Source organism: Salmo salar, chromosome 15 (genome assembly GCF_965601325.2).
Source record: "Salmo salar chromosome 15, fSalSal1, whole genome shotgun sequence".
NCBI lineage: Eukaryota > Metazoa > Chordata > Actinopteri > Salmoniformes > Salmonidae > Salmo > Salmo salar.
Window position 1 is genome coordinate 83784079 of NC_138305.1, and position 26305 is coordinate 83810383.

The following is a 26305-nucleotide window of genomic DNA, read 5'->3' on the forward strand; positions in this document are numbered from 1 at the left end:
GTCAGTAATTGGTCTTTTAACCTCTGAAAAAGCTTTGAAAAAGAGCTTTTTCAGTTCTGAAAAAGCTTATCTGATGTGAAAAGTTGAGATGTTAGTGGGAAAAATATCAGAATTGGGCTGCCTGTGTAAATACAACTTGTGTATCAGGTTTCTGTATTGCAGTTGTACCAAGTTATCATACCACATAGATGTTTTGATAGCAAGTGCTGCGACTGGAACCTTAACCATAATTATTCCATTATAATTTCAGTCCAAATAGTGCTATATAACTAACTATTAATCTGAGGTAATTTTGATTTTGTTCAGTCATACCTGGTATAGGACAGTTATAATCATTGGCTGGTACTGTAAATAAGGGGCTGTATCTCTGCAGATGATCCGTGTATCTGGTCAAAAGAGGCCTACAGATCCCCTTCACCCTCTGATGGTATGGATAACATGGTATTAGGTCACCAGAGAAACCCAGATTCAAATAAAAGGTCATATTTATCAAATTAATATAGACAGGATACTGTTTTGGCTGGGGTTAAAATTACCCCAAAGGATTTGTATTTGATTAAGTCCATATTGATACAGAAACACTAAATAATGAGTGAGATTAATCAAGTTGATTAACAAAGTCATGAAAAACATGTTGAATAAACAACCTTTGAAATATGATTAAAAAAAGGCCTCTGGGGTCAAAATTACCCCAGTCAGTAGCATGATAAAGGATGAGACAAACAGGTTTCATTTATTCTGCTTATGCACGGGTTGTTGTACTTTTATTGTTACCTCATTCACTAAACAGCTCAATGGTGCAAGATTACCATACACAGAATTAGAACATCTGCATGACACATCTAGGCTATACAGCGAATGGATTATGATTATTACAAATACAGGAAACATATTTACATTTTAATTCAAGCCCCATACAACACAGATATTTACAAAATAAGTATGAAAATGAAGCCAATCTGACAAATAATGTACAGTGATAATGTCGTGGTTTGTCATTTTTGTGAACAAATCAGAAGGAATGTCAGTTAAAAACAAATAAGTCTTCTGACTGGGGTCAGTGGGGAAGATGCAAAATATCATGGCTAGTTTTGTTTTAAAGGCAGCATGGGAAAGCGTTGAGGTGAAGACATCTTGAGAAACAATGGTATACTGTAATTTTGGATGCCTAACAACAATAGCTACTTCTTAATATACTCCCTGATATTAGAAAAACAAACAAGAAATAACAAAAAGCGCAACTGCAACATTCTAGATGGCTAGCTATCACTTCTATGGTTTAAGTTCAAAAGCAAACTTATTTCAGACTACTTTCTAAAAGGAAGCACTAAAGTGACCCATCTCCCTACAACTGGGCTCAAATGGGTTACCATTTTAGTTCCTTTTTGATAATGGAAATAATACACAGCAACATCCTGATAGTACATTCAACTTTCTCTTCAAACTGCCTCCGCTTGCAAATGCTGCACGCCATCATTTGGTTCATTTGTAGTGAAACAACTGAAATTGAGCAGACTTTATTTGATCAGTTAGTTATACCTTTTATTATTCTGTGCAAAGAGCTGCAAACTAATATATACATTGCAAAACGATAAATACAGATGAAACAATCCATAATAATATCTATCATATAGATTAGTTGCCAAGTGGAAATCTTTGCTTTGACAGGTAATCATATCAATATGTTAATATTAGCTCATACATGTCATTATTCAATACAGTGAAGTTAATGGGAGGTAAACTTTGCTTTTGATCAGTGCATAGAGGCTGCTCTGTAATCTTGGAGGTTGAGGAAAGCTTGTCCTCCTACAACTGATCATTTTTCAGTACGGATACCCTGACATGGAGAACCATTTCTGCAGCTCTTAAAGTAACAATCCAACAACGAGCCAAAGGTTTTTCTATCTGCCCTGCTATAGGTTGGTTGACCTGAGGGCAGAATGTCTTTCAGCGATTTTCATATGTTCTGAGAAAATGTTGTCGATGAATTTCCAAACTGAAAAATGATGTCGTCCTAATTTTAGCAATAACTTTATGAAGCCCCAAACACAGAGGGTTGTCCACAATTGTCACTGTCTCTACACACTCAAACTTCAACTCATCTTTTCAGCGTGCCGAGGGCAAATGTAACTACTGGTTGGTTGGCCAGAGCCATCTCGTAGCCCTCTGAATATTCCATTCTTTACATACGTACAGTACAAAGCAACCAAATGTAGAGACAGAGCCCCCATTTTAATGTCACTTCATAATAATTTGGAGTGACCTAAAACGTGTGGCCGCAGTTGACCTATCGTGACGAGCAGAACAAATATTTCCAGAAATAATATCAGAAAAAAGCATCAGAGCATATTCTATCCCTTTGAGCCCAGACAGTGGTCTATAGTTAGTAAACATTAGCAGTCTCAGAGATACTCAACACATCATCATGCACACTGCCCAGCTAACACATTTTTGGTTCCCAGAATATTACGGGAACTTTTGTTTTTTTAGGTTGTGATACGTTCTGTGTTAGCTGGGTGGTAACCCATCAACCGTCACTTTCTTATCAATACTTACGTTAGAAGACCTCGTATTTACTGCCGGCGCTAAGATTCAATCAATCTTGGCTTGAATATGTCTGGTCTGCTCTATAGTCTTGCTATAGTTATATGTAAATGTGCAAAATAATGTTAAAACATAGCTGGATAAAACTTCACTCCTTTCGCATTTCTTCCATTATTTCATATCAAAATCCATTATGGAATGACCGCATAGTATAAAATAATCAACAGTGCTAATAAAAAAATAACTTATGAGTAGTTAGCTGAGTTAATTAGGTTTAGATTCAAGAAAGAATAACAAAAGCAAAATGTATGGGATTCTGTGGGAAATCCCCCACCCTGTTCGTTCACCATTTCACCCGAAGAAACACAGTACCTGATGGTTTTCATGAGAGTGAATGGACCAGATACAGGCTATCACCTGGTCTATTTCTGCAAGGCAACACACTACAACCTTCACCAAATAACTATCAAGGGGGTCAAGGCTATTCAACCCTACTTAGTTCCCTTGGTTCCTTCGTTTGCACTGTGTTATGTCTTTAGTTGTTACACAAGGATGCGATGATAAAACACTGAATAAATGCTGAGGTCCAGTGTGGCTATGTGAGCCGAATAGCCATGAACCTACATAGAGCAGTGTAGGAAAAGCACTAAGAGTAAGACTAACAAATTCTAAGAGGAATGTCTTTTAAATCCTTAATGAGAGGCGACTAGCACAAGGATCCTGGAACATTATGTACAAATGACATTCTCCTCACAGTACTGTCCCCCCTCCTCCTCCCTCTATCGGTGACTTGGTATATTCCTGCTCTAATTATCTATCTATTCAGTGATTGAGATATCAAGGACAGCTGAACTGGCAAAAGAGTAGAGGGGTGTTCAGTAATGTATTTTCATGGGAATAGTCCAATTTAATATTTTCATTACTGAATCGTGTTTATTTCGCAAGTTGTATTTCTAATGTCATACTCCTAACGCCAAATCGCTTTGAAAGTCCTTGCAGGTAGACAGAGAGCAATGCTTAAATTTGGGGTGGATTTGTGTATACAGAGGTCAAAACAGTGGGACATGGATACCACGTGGATAACAATAGTGTTTCTCCAATGCTGCAGTAATGTCTAACTGAAAATGGCAATCTTTACCAACAATTGTTGTTTTCCCATTCGATATTTCACACAAAAATTCAGGGGAGTGGGGGGTGTATGAGGGCTAGATTATACTTTAAGAGGGGCAGAGGCCCAACGCAAAGTCTCGTAGACTGAAAACCTGTTTTCCCTAGCAGCAATAGTTCTTGAACCAGCGGTGCTTTCTGTTGGAGAGCATAAACAGATATTTCTCATGTAGTTCCTCATCTTTTTTGTTTCCCAGTAGTTTTTTAACTGTCATATTTGTGATTTTTTTTGGTGTGTAAAATAAGCAAACCTGGTCTTCTCCTGAGGAATGCTGCTGTTGTCATGCAGGCGCATAAAATAAAATATTCTTGATAGACAGCTAACACTGATAAAGACAATCTTTACAGACAATTAGTAAACTGAAAGAGAGTGGTCAGAACCTGTTTCTGAAGAATCGTGCACATACAAGTAGACTATTACGACATGCTACTAGTTAGAGGGGTCAGGGAGGGGTAATGACGACAAAGCAAAACAAAACACGAAAACGAATCCCAAACGAAAACACGAGAGGCTGGGAGAGGGAAATAGAGAGGGGGGAGAGTTGGGGGTGTTGGAGGGTTGGATAGGGGGGGGTAAGCAGATTTTCAGGAACTGAAACTTTTAGTTGCTTGAGAGGAGACTTAAGCCACAAGTCTACATACAAGAGAAAACCGTCAAGAATCACAATGGTTAATAAGTGTTAACACTTGGTGTGTGTTCCAAGGCTAGTCTGAAGAATAGGAGCCATGTTTTCCTGCACACAGACAAACTATCAGTTCTTCAGCAGACCAGAGCGCCTTCTCGCCAACTTGGACCTGTGAGTTGAAGGAAAAACAACAACTGTAAGCAAAAAACAGCATACGTATATATCCCACCAAGTTGGGTACTGGGCTAAAAAAATTGTAGATTAGAGCACTGGAAAAATGTTGTAAACGTACACTAAAGCAAGAAGCTATACTTTATTTTACTGGCAAAGGTATATCAAAATAAACAATTATAGAAAATGAAATAATTTCTCTATGGGTAGCATCAGAGCCTTATCAACATCAGTACTCTCAGTAGTCTTCTTTGGGTTATATTCAATGGTAATGCTTAAATCACTAAGGGCTGGTTTCTTGGACCCAAATCAAGCCTGGACTTAAATGCACTTTTATATGGACATTCTCCATGGAGAATGTTGTTTTTACTCCAGGACTAAGCATGAACTGGGTACAAGGAAACGGGTACTAAATAGCTCACAATGTTGTATTTCTAGTTAGGGGACTGTGTACAGTACCTTATTGTTCCCGCTAGAAGCGGGTTGAAGGCGTATAGCCAGTCGTTCATGTCTTTGTCATTGTTGGCCTGGAGCAGGATCCCTCTGTGCTTTGTGCACACAGCGAATGTGTTGGGTGTCTACAGAGGATTCAAATAACACACGAGGAAGTTAGTTACCCTTGTGGCAAGCCATTTACACATGTAAGGGCATTATGTGCCATTGTCGTTCAACCTGAAGAGCTCGTATCAATCCTGTTCTACTCCTAAAACTCCACATCGTGCGTGGGTATAGTGTTGACCCATTAAAATGCCTGTACATGCCAAACAGGTGAAATTCGTTTGTGTTTGTGTGCGCACATGCATGTGGGCCCACCTTGAGCATGGCCTGCTGGTCCTCGCTGTATTCCACCTGGGCAGTGGACAGGTTGAGCACTCCCCTCTCCACCGGGTCCTTGTCGTTGTTGTAGATAAACACGTAGGGCCGGCGCACCACCACAAAGTGCTTCACCCACGAGTTGGACCGCGGCTCCATGAAGCTCAGGAAACCCTTCTTGGACACCACAGACCTGTGGTGGGAGAGAACAGGGGCTCAGTTCGGTTCATTGGTTTTTAGCTATGAAACTACGACAACCACTCGAACATGCAGTGTTAACAATAGGAGTTAGTCTAGCCACTCACCAAGCCTATACTCTTTGTAAATGTATTGTGATATATGGTTGTCTGCGTGAATACTGTATGTCTGTGTCTAACGCATTATGTATGGAACGTTTGTGACGTGCTGTCTATCTGTGTGTAATGCATACTGGCATGCCGTATGATTAAAAAACAATGAAGTCATCGTCATCATCATGCCCACTGCTAACACGAGGGGACGAGGACATAGCAGTTACCCTGGTCTCATCTCCTCGATGTCGGGCACCAGGTTGAGGAACTCGTTTTTGCCGGCTCGAGCCAGATAAGACGTCTCCAGGGTGGGCACCATGGGGAAGTTCTCATAGTCCGAGCAGGAGGGGCTGGAGGCGCGAGAATTGGCCTCTGGGGTCCTGGGAAACAATGAAGAGTGTCAGTCTGATGCTACTAAGAATTAAATATTCAAAACTATCACATATTCAGAAGCACTTCATAAACATTTTAACTGTAGGGTGTGTCCCAGAATATAGTATACAAACCTGTGGCTCGGACATGAATATTTAGCCTATTTCTTATGACCGTTTTAAATGGCTGTAACAGTATATAGGAGGCTTAAAGTGCCACTCCCTCAATTATGCACAAAAGTGTATACCAGGTTGATGAAGCTCAAGTGTTATTATACAGAGTGGTCAATACTGGATGTCATTTAGAATGGGAGGTGTGTTCATTTCAAATGGAGTCCACTATATGTATTCTACTATAGTCTACTGGATTCCACTATATGTATTCTACTATAGTCTACTATATTGTACTATAATGGAGTCCACTATATGTATTCTACTATAGTCTACTGGATTCTACTATAATGGAGTCTACTATAATAGAGTCTTACTTCTGATCCACGGAGCTACAGCGGGAGTCGGCCAGAGAGGGGCAGGTGGAGGAGGGGGTGAGGGTGGCACTGCTGAAGCTGGTCACCGACGGGTCACGGCCCATGGGGGAGATGTCTGACAGCTTGAGAGAGAGCGAGAGAGAGGAAACAAGGAAGGGAGATTAAGACAGTAGTAACAACACTGATTTGGTGAAACTTAGTTGGCAGACAATGTCATGTTGTTCTGTTAAGGCATTGCAGCTTGTTATCCACCTTTACTGTATCTCACCTTGCAGTCACTGATGCTGTTGCACACCTGGTTGTATTCACTGTTGAAAGTGTGGGTCAGAAGGCGAAGGCACTACAGGACAACAGATAATATGGTGAATGTTATGTTGTGTACATTGTGTCCTATTCGTTGTGAAATGTTTGTTGTTGACTTTATGGATATGATTCTGCAGCAAAACCAATTTCCCCTTGAGGGACAATACAGTTTTCTACTATGAGTTATTCCAGCGCTGGGCTGAAATTCACAACAAACCAGTGGGCTGCTCGAGAAAGCAGGCTATAACTCTGGTTCATTATTGGTTGTTAAGACAATTATATTGGGGCAACTTCAAGCTTATATTTCCAAATATTGTGCAATCGGAAAGTATTCAGACCCCTTGACTTTTTCCACATTTTGTTACGTTACAGCCTTATTCTAAAATGTATAAAATATTTTTTTCCTAATCAATCTACACACAATACCCCTTTAATGACAAAGCAAAAACAGGTTTTGCAAATAAAAACCCCAGAAAAACCTTATTTACATATGTATTTAGACCCTTTGCTATGAGACTCGAAATTGAGCTCATGTGCATCCTGTTTCTATTGATCATCCTTGAGATGTTTCTACAACTTGATTGGAGTCCACCTGTGGTAAATTCAATTGTTTGGACATGATTTGGAAAGGCACACTCCTGTCTATATAAGGTCCCACAGTTGACATTGAATGTCAGAGCAAAAACCAAGCCATGAGGTCGAAGGAATTGTTTATAGAGCTCCGATACAGGATTGTGTCGATGAACGGAGCAAAGTACAGAGATATCCTTGATGAAAACCTGCTCCAGAGCGCTCAGGACCTCAGACTGGGGTGAAAGTTCACCTTCCAACAGGACAACGACCCTAAGCACACAGCCAAGACAATGCAGGATTGGCATTGGGACAAGTCTCTGAATGTCCTTGAGTGGCCCAGCAAGAGGCCGGACTTGAACCTGATCGAGCATTTCTGGAAAGACCTGAACATAGCTGTGCAGCAACACTCCCCATCCAACCTGAAAGAGCTTGAGGGGATCTGCAGAGAGGAATGGGAGAAACTCCCCAAATACAGGTGTGCCAAGATTGTAGCGTCATACCCAAGAACACTTGAAGCTATAATCGCTGCTAAAGATGCCTCAACAAAGTACTGAGTAAAGGGTCTGAATACTTATGTAAATGTGATATTTATGTTTTTTATTTTTAATACATTTTCAAAAAATCTGTTTTTGCTGTGGCATTGTGGGGTATTCTGTATAGATTGATAAGAGAGAAACACAAATGAATCAATTTTAGAATAAGGCTGCAACGTAACAAAATGTTGAAAAAGTCAAGGGGTCTGAATACTTTCCGAATGCACTGTATTTAGGTCAGTTAGCTGGCCAACTCATTGACCCTGCTTTCTGGAACACCCCACCCCATTCTCATTTCTTTGTTGGGGACAATGTGCAGTACAACTTTAGCAGATACAGTTTGTAAACCATTAAAACAGGGTCATATTCATTAGTAATCAAACAAAAGAAAATGGACTGAAACAGAGAGACTACTTGGACTTAAGAAACTAATTTCCGTTTTCCTTCAAACATTTTCCGTTGCATGCCCTAATGAATATAACCCTGGGGTGTATTTATTAGTGCACACCGTAACAAACCGTACCTACTGAAAACAAGTGTTTCTTATTGGACAAGTTCAGGTTAATCCCTCCCAGTTTCAGCCCATTTTTAAAATGATCTTTGCTTTCTCCTCCCTCACCTTGGTGGCCAGCTCCTTCTCGCGGTCCACCAGGCTCTCGATGTCAGCTGAGTCGTAGCCACTGCTCTCGCTGGGTGTGATTGCACTCTCGAAGGTGGTGCTGGAGATCTGGGAAGAGATGGAGGTGGAGGTGCTCAGGGTGCCGCTGCTCATGCTAGGGGACAGTGACTCGCTCAGGGACTTGCTGGTGGGCCCCCCAGGGCCTGTAGCTGGAGCAGTCTCCACCAGCTTCTCTCTCAGCAGCAGCAGGTGACGCGTCTTCTCCACCTGGAGGGGGAAGGAAAAGGAACGAAGCGTGAGAGAGTTTGAAATTAATTTGATCCAAATTGTGCACTATACAGGGAAGAGGGCTTTGGTCAAACGTAATGCCTTATACAGGACATAGGGCTCTAGCAAAAATAATCCATTATATAGGGAATATGGCTCTGGTCTAAATTAGTGCACTATAGGTTTTTGTTGTTGTTGCCATTTCAGGCTTTCCTTTGCCCTCAACGTTCTCATAGTGCCCAGTCACCTCATGCAGCTGCTCCATTTTCTCCAGCTCCCATTGGTGCTCCAAGATGAGGCTGTCTCCTCTGGGCCTCCAGCCAGCCAGGTTCTCCTCTCCCCGGACGTAGGCCACAGAAGTGTCCAGAATCTTCCTCCTCCTCCGCTGCATACCTGAGTAGCAAACAAACATGCACTTGTCAGTATAGAGTGGAAGGGGGGAGAGAGACAGGGATATATAGAGAGAGAGAGCATGCAGACAGCTTGGACCCTGTCATGAATTTAAACCAGCTCTGATTAAGACATACGAAGGTTGAAACGTCACTACCTCTGAGGGTGGCTGTTATATCAATACACAACTTATATCAATACACAACTGTTTGTCTGGACTTATACCACGCACACACAAGCGCTATAGAGAACAGGGGAGTGGAGAGGAGTATGTTTGGGGGGTATATTTTAGCTATCCTCTGTGCTATTAAGTTGGGTTCATAGATAAGGCTAACTGTGCTTTTATCCCAATACCAACAGTGTTTCGAGAGAGAGATTGCACTAACCTGGGCTTCCTGTGTCAGACATCTTGCACAAGCTCAGCTCATAGATGCCAGTCACTCTGTTGCTGTAATACGGAACACAAGAGGCTATATTAGGGTGTTGTTCATCAAGGTCGTATCTTAAGGCTGAACACAAAATGGCTGATAGCTGATTATTTGTCAACATAGATAACCGACAGCTGTGTATTAGTCATACACAGGAGGTTGGTGGCACCTTAATTGGGGAGGACAGGCTCGTGGTAATGGCTGGAGCAGAATTGTTGGAATGGTATTTGATACCATTCTATTGCTCCGTTCCAGCCATTATTATGAGCCGTCTTCCCCTCAGCAGCCTCTACTGGAGTGATAAAGGGTGGACAGCTGCTTATTTTTCAACAGAGATATCTGACAGCTGTCTACGAGTCATATAAAGAATGGACACAAAATGGCTGACAGCTGCTTATTTGTCAACAGAGATATCTGACAGCTGTCTATGAGTCATACAGAAGGTGGACACAAAATGACTGTCAGATGCCTTACCAGTCAGGGGTCTTGGAGTAGCCGCTTCCAAAGAGGTTCCTCAGGGAGCGGGGAGGGGAGATCTTGGCGTCTCGGGAGTAGAAGACCATGCAGATGTCTTTGGTAATAATGGCAGGCTGAATGCAGTGGTCGAGCTGTGGAGTGGAGAAACGGTTAGCATGTTAGCGCTCAAGCTCCTCAGTGCAGAGCACTGTAAATGACTGGAGTGGATACTGTAACACTACTGTATATAGTGCTTATGGGGCTGTTATACATCCTTATTCACAATACATCCTTATTTACATGTATGCAGCCCTTTTAAGTACAGCCGAATAAGAATATCTGTATTGTAGTAGTACATGTTTATAAGTTTGATTTACCTACAAGTGCCCTTGACATTTATCAATTATAGATATCATTTTACGTATTTCATTGATGATAATTGTCATCGGCAAATAAAATCCCTAAATCCTAAGCAGTAGGCCTAGAGACGGTAGATTATGTTTTATTAATACACAATTACACAATACCAATTCATTATTGAGACAGGATTCCCTAGGTTGGTGGCTACAGTAAAATCAAAATGGCAGACAGGGCTGACCTCCAGGTATGCAGACAGGGTCATGAAGATCTTCTCTCCGTAGGGAGTGACTCGGTTGAGCAGAAGGGAGTTGTGCAGAGAGCTGTCCCACACAGCCTCGAATCTGTAGAAGGTCCTGAGAGGAAAAGATGAAAGAGGTCAGTGTCTCCACGTTTACAGACTGAGGCTATGTCTGAAATGACAACCTATTTCCTGTAAAGCACACTACTTTTGTGCACTAGAAGTAGTGTATTATAGGCAATAGGGTGTCTGTGGCTCTGGCTAAAAGTAGTGCACTGTATAGGTAATAGCTGCCATTTTGGACGCACCCTGGTGGATCATTTCAACTGTGTGGGACATTTCTAAAATGGCTGTTCAGTGTCACAATGAGGCTGGTTGTGGTTCCTCCAAGGTTCTCTCCTTTATATCACAATAGAGGTGTGAGAGTAAGCAACCAACAGTTCATAATATAGCCTGATGTAGCCGCGTAATCTACTCACTGAAGGTTAGAGAAAAATCACTGGGGTTGGGGTCAATTTAGGCAACCATATTGCACATCAACTATTGCTATGATATTGCTAGTAGTATTTTGAAAGACTTTGCAAATGCTACCAGAACATCATTTCGTAATAGACAAAGGTCTGTATGGCATGTGGACACAACCAGACACATATTATAGGAAGTAGCCTAGCTGTAACTAAGTTAATAAGTAGCCATGGGGAGTAACTGAAGTAAATGTCAGTGCTATCTACTGCTTTCTTCCCCCAACTGTTACCAAAACATATACTAGAGTAGAAAATAGAGCCCAGCGATACGTTACAAATGTTAATATTTGTAACCTAACTTGCTTTTTCTAACTGTTTGAGGGGAAAATAAAGCTGTATTAAAATGGACGAATTGAAGAGGGGATAATACTGGATTCTAAGCATTATATGACACACCAATTAATCCCTGAACTATGGTTGTGGAAGGGCAAGCACTGCTACCGCGCTACACACGCGGTCCTGGTGACGACTAGGTGTGAGGAAACACACGGAGGTGAGACCTGAACAGCACGCACGCTTTGAGCAGGTGTCACGCTACAACAAGTGTGAAAAGCTTGTCAAGAGCTTTGAGTGCTTAAGCTTTTTATAGATAAGGGCCAATTGAATTATTATGAAGGGAAATTAAGTATGGTCAAAAGTAGTGCACTAAACAGGGAATAGGGTGCCATTTGGGATGCATACACCCTTGGGAGTGAGGACACCTCATATACAGAAGGGTTCATTCCATTGTGTTCTACTCTTGAAATGTCACAATCTTCACAGTCTGATTGTGCGGTTGATTAAAAAAAAAAACGAATGGCTCTGATTGCAAGACGCTCTGAATAAGATAACGGCTAAATTACTTAAATGTCAGTGTAAATCTGTGCTGCGCCTACTCGTTTGTGACGACTGTGTCATGTTTTTTTTTTATACTTGTTTTCCCCATGGGGAAATTACATTTTGATCCATTGACTTTGTTGGGGTCCGTCAATGAGCAACAGACCAATGGTTTGCAATGAAAGTAGCGGAAGGTGTATTTTTCACTACTTATGTACAAATTGTCTCTAACCACCAGGGGGCACTACCTCACCTTTAGCTCGCCTGACCCTGCCCTCATCCCTCTAGGACTCACCATGGCTGACAGACACTACGCAGGTTTAGTAGATTAGTAGAGCATGCTACAAGGACGTTTAATAGCTAGTAGCTAAACTTGCATATGGAGCGATACCGAAGTCACCACTAAGCCATGGGATAGCATGTTTTACAGTAATTCGTCTTTAGATTCCTATTGCTTTTGTGCAAGACAAAGGGACTTAGCAGTGTGACCTTCTCCGAAGTCAGAAAAGCCTCAGTTAACAAAAGGGTGAATAATAGGCTATGATAGCCGTGATAATAGGATGATAAAAGGACGAAACCCTCCTCGTTTCACAATGTGATGAATTGACAAATGAGCGCAATCAAAGAGCTCTAGAAAAGAACATTTCCAAGCTAATAGGTTTGTACTGGCTAGAAGGATATTAACCAATGGGAGTGATATCAAAAGGTGTAAGACAAGAGAACACAAATTAAGAGTTATTACTACAGGCTAAGGGGCAAATCCTAACTTCCCATTGAAATCAATGCATGACTAAGTGACAATTATGACTTAATTGCAAGATAGGATTCGCCCCAATGTCTATAAAAAGCCAAAGAGAACCATAAAGCTTATTTCAGAGAAGACGCTTTATGTTCCTTGGTTGCTGGTACCTAGCAATATCCTTATCAAGACAAAGCCTGAGCAAAATCAAGAGTCCAGCCGCAGCAGGAGAAAAAAAACAAAAGAGAGAAAGCAGAGAGTCAAGCAACAGAAACAATGAAGTAAATCAAAAAAGAGAGCAGAATGTTAGCACTGGAAATGAATGTGATTGCCCACATGCAACGATGTATGTGTACATACATCCAATGTCAGAGCTGAAAAACGCAAACACTGAAATGGGCCATTCTGCTGTCTCTTCTAGCCAGGAAGACAGTGACGATTCCTTTCAATTTGGACAGTTATTCTGTTATGAATAACAAAACGGGTATTGTGTTTCTACTTCTCACAGGCAACATGCATGCCAATTCAATATCATTACCATATTTCACTATGCAGTACAACAAAGATAATCATGTATAATTAGGATTCCTAGACTACTAAATAAAATACCCTATAGTCTGGTTTCCCGGACACAGAGTCTAGTTTTGGATTACAAAGGCACTTTTACTTGAGAATCTCCATTGAAAATACTTCTTAGTCCAGGAATAGGCCTCATCTGTATCTGGGAAACCAACCCTTTAAGAAAATTCATATAATCCATCCAAAGACATAATATTCTTATACCGTATGATTATCTTCTATGCCTGTATGCCTGCACCCTCCTGCACACCATGAGCTAAAACCTAGGCATTCAATTGGGGAGCTAGCGCAATTTGATGGTTCTACACTGCCCTACCAAGCAAAAAGGCTTGGTAGGGCAGTGTAGCACCATAGCGTGGAACTGAGAAAAATGGCTTTTATTTTTTCTTGGTTTCACAGTACCTTTATGTAGTTACTGCTAACATGACCCCCATTTTCTCCAAAACACAATACAGGCAGGATACTTGTCCACATGATTAAGTATGTATTTAATGTAGCAAAAATTACATTAACTCATTTTAGACCAAATGAGCAGTTACTGCCTTTTTGCTTGGTAGGGCAGTACTGGCGTACCTGTTAGCGTTGTGGGATGATTTGATATTTTTGGCCGAGATGATGTTGAGGGACAGGACAGCATCTGCTGCCGAGTCGTCCACCTCTGGCTTGTTCCTGATCCGACCTGAGGAAACAAGCAACACAGGATGTTCTCATGATGATGAAGCCCTGTCTCTCCGGTAACGTCGTCAGACACTGGGGTTTGAGTCAAATTTCATTCAAATCAGTCAGTTCATGAAGTGACTTGATTTTTTTTTAATGATTAGCTTTTCTTTGTTTATTTAGACAATTTAAAATAGTTGCCGCTTTTCAATTATCTGGAACCAATGTCCTTGGGTAGGCCAGTTGTGTATTTGTGTGCTAACATAGCTGAGGCAAATCCATATGTATTTTATATTTCTCAAATAAAATTAATTCAGTTGGATAGTGTATTGCCTTTATTTTGAAGCACTCACCAACAACCAGCTCACGCACGTCCTTCCAGTGGAGCTCGCTGCCCTTCTCGTGGATGAGGGTGACGGTGATCCGCCGCTGAATCCCCTGCAGCACAAGGAAACAGTATCAGTCAGTATCACAGTAGCCCAGACACAATGACTGAACATGTCAATATCAACAGCGATACCATCATAAACAGTCAAATCATGTAATATTATGAATTATGATCAAAAAGGCAAAACTGATTCCAGATCAGCACTTCTACTGTGAGACGCTTTATGAATATGGGCCCTGAGGGGTCACTGTACTGTACCTGATGCAGTAGGTAGGTTCCATGGCAGGGCAGTCCTCCACTGTGATCCACCACAGCTGGTATGTACCTACGGAAAGAAGCCAGGGACAAACATAAGTCTGGAACAGCCAAACCCCTGTGTTTGTATGTGCATGCGTCCGCATGTGTGTATGCTCGTGTGCATGCGACCGTGAGTGAGCGCAGACTTGGACACTCACTCTCCGGTGGGCTCCAGTTCGCTGATCTCGAACCACACCAGCAGGTCGTACTTGCTCACACACTGGCCCAGGTTGGACTTGCTGATGGTGTTGAGCTTGGTGGCTGGTACTGGGGGGAAACACACACACACAGAGACCGAGACAGCGACAGAGAGAGAGAGAGAGAGAGAGAGAGAGCGAGTGAGACGCGCACACAAACCCATTAGACAATCTCAATAGCATGTGGTAACAGAGGGGGCTGCTGAAATAAACTCGAGAGAAACATGAATTCTGGATTTCTTGAAAAAATGAATATGAACAGGGGATGATAATCATGCATGTACAGGACGTGTCCTACTATTATAAACTCAGATTTGTCTTGGAGCTGTGGTGTACGTAAAACAATGGTTAAACGGATAGTGACGATGACATGCGGAAACTGCTGTAACACGCTAATGTGTTATTATAAGCCTGTAAACATTCACTAATCAATACTCCTCACTGTACTCGAAGGGCTTAATTCACAAGGTACAAAACAACTGTCCAATTCTAAATCCACTACAATTTAATTAAGCCGGGAACATGGCAATCTCCATTTAAATACTATCAAGGAGTGACACTAGAACACAGCCTGTCCAAAGGCAAATCACAAATTATAACACATCACGATTATAACTCCACCTACATGTACATATTACCTCAACTAACCGGTGCCCCCGCACATTGACTCTGTACCGGTACCCCCCCCCCCCTGTATATAGTCTCGCTATTGTTATTTTACTGCTGCTCTTTAATTACTTGTTACTTTTATTTCTTATCCGTATTTTTAAAAACTGCATTGTTGGTTATGGGCTCGTAAGTAATTCACTGTAAGGTCTACACCTGCTGTATTTCGGCGCATATGACTAATAACATTTGATTTACCTCCTTCGCTTTTAACAATTTTTCTACAGCAGATAGAGATTTGCTATTCAACTATTCACTCAACAATGTCAGAGATGGTTAAAAGGAAACATACATTTTTCTGTTTGTGTGTGTTTAGGTAATGGAACTGAAGCCCAAACAGCTTTAGGCCTGTGTTCTCATGCTGTCTCGTCTCTCTGCAGCAGACACATAGTGAGCAATATGTTGAGAGAGAATGCTAAGAGTGTGCAAAGCTGTAATCAAGGAAAAGTGTGGCTATATTGAAAAATCTCAAATATAGTTTGATTTGTTGATCACTTCTTTGGTTACTACAGGATTCTATGTGTTTTTTCATAATGTTGATGTCTTCACTATTATGCTACTATGTAGAAAAAAACTAAAACTAAATAAAAAGCCTGGAATGAGGTGTGTCCAGACTATTGGTTCTTTAAGTATGGTGATGATATCATATTGATTGTGAGGTCCATGGTAATTCCCAGCCCTAAAAGGTATGTGGCTGGTTGGTATGTGAGAGACAATGGAGGGGACTAGGACTAGAACTAGAACTGGGCCAGACAAAACTAGGATGCACCACACCACTGAACCACACCGGCCTATGCCAACTACAGCCAGAAGACAAAACAAAAGCACAGCACAGGGCTACAGTAGAGTAGCCTGATTCCACATCTGTTTGTGTGTATATAGTCAACTCGCCGACGGTCGTTGTCGATGCAGCACAAACAGATCTGGGACCAGGCTAATAGTACAGCGCAGACTGCTGCTACTCCCAGCTAACTACTCTCACGGTTCTAATGTCCGCTGTACCAACCATGGTGTCTGGGTACAGTCAGCACGGGGCTGGTGGGCATGGGAAGGAAGGGGAAGTGAGAGAGCTGGTCAGCCCCGTCCTCCAGGCTGGCCACTGCCGTGGATGCTAGGGCATTGGCATGCTCGGACAGTGTGTCCAGCACCTGGCCGGGCACGGAGCCAGTCATCAGATAACGAATCAACTCTATTTTACGGGCGTGGTCTGAGACGGGGTGGGGGGGTTGGTCATATGGCGTAGGGGTGGGAGTGAATGGAAGAGAGAGGGAGTAAGAAAAAGTGGGTGAGTGGAAGAGAGTTCGGGAAAGAGAATGAGAGAGAGATGGATATGGATTTAGTCGAACGGGAAGGACATAGAGGGTGTGGGTGAGTAGTGACAAGGAAATGGGTCAGAAAACAAAATGTCAAAAAAAAGGAAAGAAGAGGGGAAGATATGAGACATGCAGTTGTGACTGGATACACAGTGTGGTGGCGATTTAAAAAAAATTCATTGGATAAAGGGACGGCAAGATTTTCTGCAATGCTGTTCACGATACTGTATCTGTAGAATCCTTACCTGGCTTAGACAGGGGCATTGGAATAGGGTAGTACTTCCTGGCAGCCTGAGGAGGACTAAAAACAAACAAAAAGATTACACATTTAGTATTTAAAATTTAATTGCTTTTTGTATGTTTTTGTTTTTAATGTCATTACTTGAGCTTTTAATGTGATGTTTTTAATGTGCTGGATGTGAGCCTTAAGACATTCTGGCTAATGTTAATTAGAGAGACAACAAATCATGGTGTGCTGGTCTGGAAAACAATTATGTAGTACTACAGTAGCAAAAGACCTTGTTAACAAATGGACAGTTGAGAGTGCGGGCTTTACTTTACTACTAGACAACCCATCATTACCAATGAATCATTAATAAAGGTATGTGGGGGTGTGGCATGATGTAGCTCCTAGATCCTGATCTTGGATCAGTGTAGCATTTTCTCCTATAGGATTGGGGGAGGGGAAGCTGATCTTGGATCTGTATCTAGGGAAAACTTCACCCTGGAGCATACCGTATGTGTGCAGGTGACCAATCAACCTACCTTATGAGGTCCTGACCGTGCAGGTGCAGAGGGTGCTGCTGGTAGTGACCAAACACCTCAAACACGATGGGCTTGGTCTTGATGTACTCAATGAACGACTCAGTCACCTCCACTGAAATCTACACAACAGGAGGGAATGGGAAAATGAATCAGCTTTGGGTCATATTTCTATACCTTTGTGTATGTGAGACGTTTGTGTGCTGTGTACGTGCGTTGTGCATGTGTGTGCACTCACATTCTGGACGTGATAGAAGCCCAGAGGAGTTCCTTTCCCAGTGTTCTTCAGAGGCTCTGTGGAGAAGGCTTCGTCGTGACGATGGAGGAAACTGAGGAGCCAACAGATGATGCGTGATTATTACAAATAACAATACTGTACATTTAAGTAAAGTGTTACTAAAAGGTCGATACAAATGAAAAGCGACAGGTATGATACTGTTGTTATGACTTGTATTTAACACCCTACCCTGATAAGGTCTTATTATCATCCTCTCATAACGATCCTGACTAAATAACAGCCATTTGGAATTAGTTACATATCACATATAAGCCTTATAACATATTATAATAAGACATCATAAAGGCTCATACATGCTTATAACAAGAATTAAACCATTGTACCTGTCGGCCTTAAGTGTCATCGGTACTTCTGTTCCACACACGCACGCACGCACGCACGCACGCTTCAAAAGTTTTGGGTCACTTAGAAATGTCCTTGTTTTTGAAAGAAAAGCACATTCTTTGTCCATTAAAATAACATCAAATTAATCAAAATACAGTGGAGACATTGTTAATGTTGTAAATTAATATTGTAGCTGGAATAAGCTGATTTTATGGAATATCTACAGTTGACGTCGGAATTTACATATACCTTCCCCAAATACATTCAAACTCAGTTTCACAATTCCTGACATTTAATCCTAGTAAAAAGTCCATGTCTTAGGTCAGTTAGGATCACCACTTTATTTTAAGAATGTGAAATGTCAGAATAATAGAGCTGGTGTAACTGAGTCAGGTTTGTAGGCCTCCTTGCTCGCACGTGCTTTTTCAGTTCTGCCCACACATTTTCTATAGGATTGAGGTCAGGGCTTTGTGATGGCCACTCCAATACCTTGATTTTGTTGTCCTTAAGCCATTTTGCCACAACTTTGTAAGTATGCTTTGATTCATTGTCCATTTGGAAGACCCATTTGCGATCAAGCTTTAACTTCCTGACTGATGTCTTGAGATGTTGCTTCAATATATCCACATAATTTTCCTACCTCATGATGCCATCTATTTTGTGAAGTACACCATTCCCTCCTGCAGGAAAGCACCTCACAACATGATGCTGCCACCCCCGTGCTTCACGGTTGGGACGGTGGCTTGCAAGCGTCCCCCTTTTTCCTCCAAACATAATGATGGTCATTATGGACAAACAGTTCTATTTTTGTTTCATCAGACCAGAGGACGTCTCCAAAAAGTACAAACTTTGTCCCCATGTGCAGTTAAAAACTGTAGTCTGGCTTTTTTTACTGGCGGTTTTGGAGCAGTGGCTTCTTCCTTGCTGAGCGGCCTTTCAGGTTATGTTGATATAGGACTTGTTTTACTGTGGATATAGATACTTTTGTACCTGTTTCCTCCAGCATCTTCACAAGGTCCTTTGTGTTGTTCTGGGATTGATTTGCACTTTTCACACCAAAGTACGTTCATCTCTAGGAGACAGAACGCCTCTCCTTCCTGAGCGGTATGACGGCTGCGTGGTCCCATGGTGTTTATACTTGTATACCATTGTTTGTACAGATGAACGTGGTACCTTCAGGCATTTAGAAATTGCTCCCAAAGATTAACCAGACTTGGAGGTCTACAATTTTCTGAGGTCTTGGCTGATTGCTTGACATCATGGGAAAATCAAAAGTAAAGAGGCACTGAGTTTGAAGGTAGGCCTTGAATTACATCCACAGGTACACCTTCAATTGACTCAAAGACTTGACAGTCTACTGTTGTCCTGAGAAATGAAGGCTATTCCATTCGAGAAATTGCCAAGAAACTTAAGATCTTGTACAACGCTGTGTACTACTCCCTTCACAGAACAGTGCTCTTCAACAGTGAAGAGGCAACTCTGGGATGCTGGCCTTCTAGGCAGTTCCTCTGTCCAGTGTCAGTGTTCTTTTGCCCATCTTAATCTTTTATTTTTATTGGCCAGTCTGAGATATGTTCTTTTCTTTGCAACTCTTGCCTAGAAGGCCAGCATCCCGGAGTTGCCTCTTCACTGTTGACGTTGAGACTGATGTTTTGTGGGTACTATTTAATGAAGCTGCCAGTTGAGGACTTGTGAGGCATCTGTGTTTCTCAAACTAGACACTAATGTACTTGTCCTCTTGCTCAGTTGTGCACCGGGGTCTCCCACTCCTCATTCTATTCTGGTTAGAGCCAGTTTGCGCTGTTTTGTAAAGGGAATATTTTTCATTTCTCAGAACAAGAATAGACTGACGAGTTTCAGAAGAAATGTATTTGTTTATGGACATTTTGAGCCTGTAATTGAACCCTCAAATGCTGATGCTCCAGATACTCAACTAGTCTAAAGGCCAGTTTTATTGCTTCTTTAATCAGAACAGTTTCAGCTCTGCTAACATAATTGCAAAAGGGTTTACTAATGATCAATTAGCCTTTTAAAATGATAAACTTGGATTAGCTAACACAATGTGCCATTTTAACTCAATGGTGCTGATAATGGGCCTCTGTACGGCTATGTAGATATTCCATTAAAAACAGCCGTTTCCAGCTACAATAGTCATTTACAAAATTAACAACGTCTATACTGTATTCCTGATAAATTTGATGTTATTTTATGGACCAAAAAATTTGCTTTTCTTTCAAAAACAAGGACATTTCTAAGTGGCCCCAAACTTTTGAACGGTTATATATCTATATCTATCTGTCTTCAGATCAACCTCACAGGCCCCGGAGGGTGTGCGTGTCCCCCCGGGGCCTGTGAGGTTGATCTGAGGACAGATCTGATAACAGCCGACCAACTCACTTGAACTGGCAGAAGATGTCGGCATACTCCGGGAGAATGCCGCTGGCTTGGAGCACGGTCACACGGAAGGTAAAGATACTGCCCACCTCCAGTTGGCCGGCCAGTCCTTCTTCGCGACTAAGCTTAGGGTCAACCAAGTTCCCCTGAACCAGCTTCAGGTCTGTCACAAAACACCCACAGCAAAGGGTTAAAACATGCAGCGGACAGATACATACCAGGATGAACACAATGTAAAATGTTGTGTGTTATCCTCAATTTCCTTACATTTACTTTTCCCCCAATTTCATGATATCCAATTGGTAGTTACAGTCTTGTCCCATCGCTGCAAATCCCCTATGGACTTGGGAGGCGAAGATCTAGAGCCATGCTTCTTGACACACTGCTCGCTTAACCTGTAAGCCATCCGCACCAATGTGTCGGAGGAAACGCCGTCCAACTGGCGACCGAGGTCAGCTTGCATGCGTCCGCCTCGCCACAAGGAGTCATTAGAACGCGGTGGGACAAGGACATTCCGGCCGGCCAAACACTCCCCTAACCCGTACGACGCTGGGCCAATTGTGTGCCGCCTCATGGGTCTCCCGATCACGGCCTACTGGGATCGAACCACGGGCTGTAGTGACGCCTCAAGCACTGCGATGCAGTGCCTTAAACTGCTGCACCACTCGGGAGGCCAGGATTTTAGTGTTTTATTGATAGAGACTGGTATAAGGGGAAAGGGGATGTGGGTAGATGCAGAGGTGAAAAGGCTGGTAGGGCCGTGATTCTATTCAACGCGGGCAGGGGGACCATACATGTGCCAGAGACAGCGGCTTTAACTGCTAGACCAACTCTCTCTACTTTCCTCCATATTTTTCGCTCTCCCTGTCCTCCTTCCCTCTTTATTTACAGTTCAACAGCTCAATAAAGTGCACAATGAAAGGAAGGTTTATGGTCAAAGTTTATTATGTTTTTCTATCAAATGGCTTATGTGGACGATTGTAAATTCCTTCACAGGGAAACTAAATATGACTGCACCAACCAGATGTCACTTTACACTCAGAGTTTCACATTAGCCAAAATGTATTTTTTATTTAACTAGGCAAGTCAGTTAAGAACACATTTTTATTTACAATGACGGCCTAGGAACAGTGGGTTAACTGCCTTGTTCAGGGGCAGACAGACAAAACACACATCCAGGCTGTGTAAGGGCTATTTGACCAAGAAGTAGAGTGATTTTTACCTTGTCAGCTTGGGGATTTGATCTAGCAACCTTTCGGTTACTGGCCCAACGCTCTAACCACTAGGCTACCTGCTGCCCCATGACCTTTAGTAATTTAAATCTATTTGATTTTTATGACTGAAGGCATTTTCCAACTCTTGTATCAACCTATTTCAATTCATCCTCCATCTTCAATAAGAATATCTGCCACCAGTGTGCCATCATTGTAGAGGCAGGACGCCATCCACCCTCCCCCGCCTACAAACATTTGGTTGAAAATGTTGCTTTAAGAGGCCCTGGATGTTAATTTGGGTGCCTTTGCAGAGCCCCAACGAGAAAATAATTTAGGGACAACACTGTCTACCACTATTAATTCCCACTCAATTCAAGCCATTGGCCGGCAAGATGTAGGCCTAATACTTATGAGAGGGTCTTGGAGCTGCGCCGGTCTCTCCTTCCTTACCCATGTCATTGATTCTGTTCTGCTCCTCGGAGGGGGTGATGATCTCTGAACTCTGACCCTGGCCCTCCACGAAGCGCAGCTCCTCAAGAGAAAGGCCAGAGTGGGTCATGACTGTGGAAGGAAAGTCATTCTGATGGGAGGGAGGGAGCGAGAGAGAGAAAGAGGGAGAGAGAGAGAAAGACAGAGGGAGTGAGATATTAGCATATAGCTGCTTTGATAGTGAACATTTGAAGAAAAAAAAAACACTGGGAAAATGTTGCTGATTAAAAGACACGTTTATTGGGAGGTGTATGGAATGTAGACAAGATTAAGCCTAGTCCTAGACTAAAAAGCACTTTCAATGGAGAATCCCCATTGAACATGCTTTTGAGTCCAGGGAAATCGGCCATAACGTTTCAAAAAAAAAAAAGAGTTTGTCTGACGTGGCCTTACCTTTTTGAAGTACTCGTCGTCAAAGGATATCTTGGCAGTTCCCGACTGTCTCACTCCTGACCCGTAGTCTGGGGCCTCCTCGTCGGCTACAAAGACACATTTTAAAAGTCATTGTCATCGCGTTCGTCAGTCCCAGTTATTAACGTGGTGTGTTGACAAGAGCAGACTCGTCTCTTCAAAGAGCACAAAGCAGTCGACTCAGAATTCTCTCTCAGGTCGCTAGAAAACCGAGGGCCTTTCAACATGTCTTCCAGTCATTCTGATTCATTGTAGAGTTAGATCTGGTATTTTCTTGTATAAAATTGTTTTGTTGTGGTTTTAGTGAATGTGTTCTGTGATTAGGGTGCCTTGTCGCATTCTGTACACACATTCTGTTACATTCTACCTGGATACATACTCAAGGAACAGGATTGGACAATTATGTGACAGTATATAACATACTAATTGAATTCACAATGAGTATCAGAGTAGGAGTGCTGATCTAGGATAAGTTTGCCATTTAGATAATGGACAGGGGGACCTAATCCTAGATCAGCACTCCTCCTCTGAGACGCTTTGTAAATACAGGCCCAGGTCTGAGTCTTGTCAAAGAGGGTGTGTGTAGAGAGAAAGAGAGAGAGATGGAGCAGTACGCACCAGCGATGGCTTGGACACCGACACGCAGGAAACCACGCACATCGCCCTTCTCCGTCACTATGGCGACACGATGGACCAGGGGCACGGGGTAGAGCAGGTTGCTCAGGTACACAAAGGCTCTATGGGGGAAGGAGGGGGGAGAGAGGTGAGGATCTGACCCTACAAGCCCCTATTGGGGTCTGCTTTTGCCTCACAAGGCTTGGTCAAATTAACTTCTATTTAAGTCAATAAAAAAGGCCAAGCGGATATTTTATTACTTTCTTAATTTGAATGCGGTAACATTTAGTTAAAGGGTTTATAACACGTTCATAGCACATAACATACAGCACTCAGTAAGCACGTATACGTGCTTACTGAGTGCAGTATCTATGGGTTATAAATATACAATGTTATGGAGTCCTTATGCAAGTAGCTCTTCAAGTGTCTTTTAGAGGCATTCCTAACATCCACTGAAGTCAAGAAACGAAACTAAGTGAACATTTTACTGAAGCGGAAGTTAGGATTTAACCCTTAGTGAATTAATAGGTATTTAAATGAATTTGACCATGACTCAATGACAGTAGAGCAGGCCCTAAAGAAGTTAAGCTTGAGCCATCTGCGGCGTGACAATACATCCTAGTCACATGGAAGGGGTGTAATATGAGATCTAATGAGCCAATAACCAATCACTATGACTCATAGCAATGATTCAATTGACATTCGTGCAAGGGCGAGAGGCACACTTTTAGTTACACTCATCAGATGATCACTGAAGTGATTGAGTCCATGTTCCAAATGGCATCCTATTTCCTACATAGGGCTCTGGTCACAAGTAGTGCACTATGGGACCTTGTCAAAAGTAGGGCATTATATAGGGAATAGGGTGCCATTTGGGATGTGACCTTATGGTAAACTGAGAAATGCATTCAATCACAAATTAAGAGATATTTCAGAATAGACAAACACAAAAATAGACAAACTGCTAAAATGATATTGCAGCAAAAATAAAAACAATCTCTTTCAGGCATGTTGTTGAATGGTAAAACAGCAATACTAGCTAAATTGAAATGCAGCAGCCAGAGCCGACTCGCTTGTTATGTCGACGGGCTTTAGTCACACATTGACGTGTTGTTGCTTTGTGGGGGTTGATTTGCAGCGCCCCCGTTGCCCTAACTCTCCCCCTCCCTGTGCAGGAGAACTCAAAGCTGAGGCGATGGAGAGAGGAGAAATATAGCTGAAATATCTTTAGTCATGATGACGCAGGTAGGGCTGTTAACAGGACAGACTGGCTGGGCCTGCATCGATCTGCCGTCTGACTGAGACTGGATCCCAAATGGCACCCTGTTGCCTACATAGCGCACTAATTTTCATCCCTATGGGCCCGGGTCAAAAGTAGTGCACTATATAGAGAACAGGGTGCCATTGGGGATGCAGCCTGAGACCAGATGCGGTGGCTATGACATCTGAAATACAAACTGAGTTTATTCAGATGTACTATAAATACATATGTGTAGTATTTTTTTTACCACTAAGATTATTTACTTGATATCATTAATGTGAATTTGAAATCAGTATCACCTCCACTCCTACAATTATTAACGTCATCATTGTTATTATATGGGTAATTGATATCATTGCCATTGTATCACACATACAGTACCAGTCAAAAGTTTGGACACACCTACTCATTGAAGGGTTTTTCTTAATTTTGTACTATTTTCTACATTGTAGAATAATAGGGAAGACATCAAAACTATGTAGAAAATAGTAAAAAATTAAGAAAAACCCTTCAATGTGTAGGTGTGTCCAAACTTTTGACTGGTACTGTATACTGTTAACAAATATGACTACGGACATTGACAACAAAGCAAAGCAAAATACAATTCAAATAAAAATAAAATATAATAAAATAAGGTAATGAAGATTAAAAATAATAATCACCAAAACAAATGGACAATGAATTAGCCACTACAGATACCACAAAAACAGATGAGTTGTAGGGTGAAGTTGCCCCGATTGTATACTGGGTCAGTTTAGCATTTTCTCCACTAATGGGGATTGGGGGAGGGGAAGCTAATCCTACATCTGTACATAGTGGAAACTTCACCCGGGAGCAAAAAATGGTGGCATCTGGAGCAGAGCGGTATTAAGCCATAGAAATAGAATGTCATTCTATATCTACAGATGAAATAACACGCCTGGAGGATGACGGTGCTGGCTCTATTCTAATTCTAGAATTTTCTACTCTGCCTGCCTTGATTCTAAATGAGGCCTTACAAATAAGACACTGCTCCATAGCAGTGTGACACATTATGCTTCTTTTCAGTCTACCATCTTGCAATACATAGAAAAGGGTCCCAAATGGCACCCTATTCCCTACACACTACTTTTTAAAATCAGCAATAAAGACAGTAGTGCACTTTATAGGGAATAGGGTGCCGTTTGGGATGCAGCCGAGGAGACATGTCTCAGATATCCTTGCATCATTGACACTGAGGGGATGTTTCAGACTCACAGTATGAATAAGTGATAACTTGTTTCTATGTTTTATTGGTTGTGTCAGACTAAAACATTCAGCCACACAAACACTCAGTTGAGAGCACTCAATTCAATGAATGAGACGTTTGAAAAAAACCTAACAGTTTGAGGTGTAAGTGGACTACTCAGCACACAAGATCATTTTGATGGGTGGGAATACGTTTCAATTATATCATCAGCCCTAGAATCGGATATGGTAGCCAAATTAAAAAAAGACGCCTTTTGTACCTCCAAAGCTATGCTTCACAGCTCTAACTATCACACACCCCCCTTATGGGGAATCAATGCATGACTAAGTGAAAACTCTACTTATAGTGCGCTCCAAAAGTATTGGGACAGTGACACATTTGTTGTTTTGGCTCTGTACTCCAGCACTTTGGATTGGAAATGATACAATGACGTTAAAGTGCAGACTGTCAGATTTAATTTGAGGGTGAACCGTTTAGAAATTACAGCACTTTTTGT

The 26305-nt window shown here is 42.0% G+C and overlaps 1 protein-coding gene across 8 annotated transcripts in view; it reads right to left on the reverse strand.

Moving 5' to 3' along the window:
- Positions 1-727: 727 nt before the first annotated feature.
- kif1b (kinesin family member 1B) overlaps positions 728-26305 on the reverse strand; it is a 101283-nt gene continuing 75705 nt past the window's right edge. For all 8 annotated transcript variants that reach the window (XM_014145801.3, XM_082962099.1, XM_014145800.3 and 5 more), the window contains 22 exons: positions 23324-23442; positions 22688-22773; positions 22256-22385; positions 20595-20754; positions 17814-17904; positions 17579-17697; positions 17059-17114; positions 14796-14904; positions 14599-14665; positions 14306-14390; positions 13869-13974; positions 10638-10752; positions 10058-10191; positions 9542-9603; positions 9013-9158; positions 8499-8765; positions 6739-6810; positions 6471-6592; positions 5839-5991; positions 5322-5514; positions 4968-5086; positions 728-4506 (listed from right to left, as the gene is read on the reverse strand). In XM_014145801.3, the coding sequence (XP_014001276.1) occupies positions 4464-4506; positions 4968-5086; positions 5322-5514; positions 5839-5991; positions 6471-6592; positions 6739-6810; positions 8499-8765; positions 9013-9158; positions 9542-9603; positions 10058-10191; positions 10638-10752; positions 13869-13974; positions 14306-14390; positions 14599-14665; positions 14796-14904; positions 17059-17114; positions 17579-17697; positions 17814-17904; positions 20595-20754; positions 22256-22385; positions 22688-22773; positions 23324-23442 (2554 nt within the window). In that variant the 3' untranslated portion in view covers positions 728-4463. The remainder of the gene's footprint in view (positions 4507-4967; positions 5087-5321; positions 5515-5838; positions 5992-6470; positions 6593-6738; positions 6811-8498; positions 8766-9012; positions 9159-9541; positions 9604-10057; positions 10192-10637; positions 10753-13868; positions 13975-14305; positions 14391-14598; positions 14666-14795; positions 14905-17058; positions 17115-17578; positions 17698-17813; positions 17905-20594; positions 20755-22255; positions 22386-22687; positions 22774-23323; positions 23443-26305) is intronic.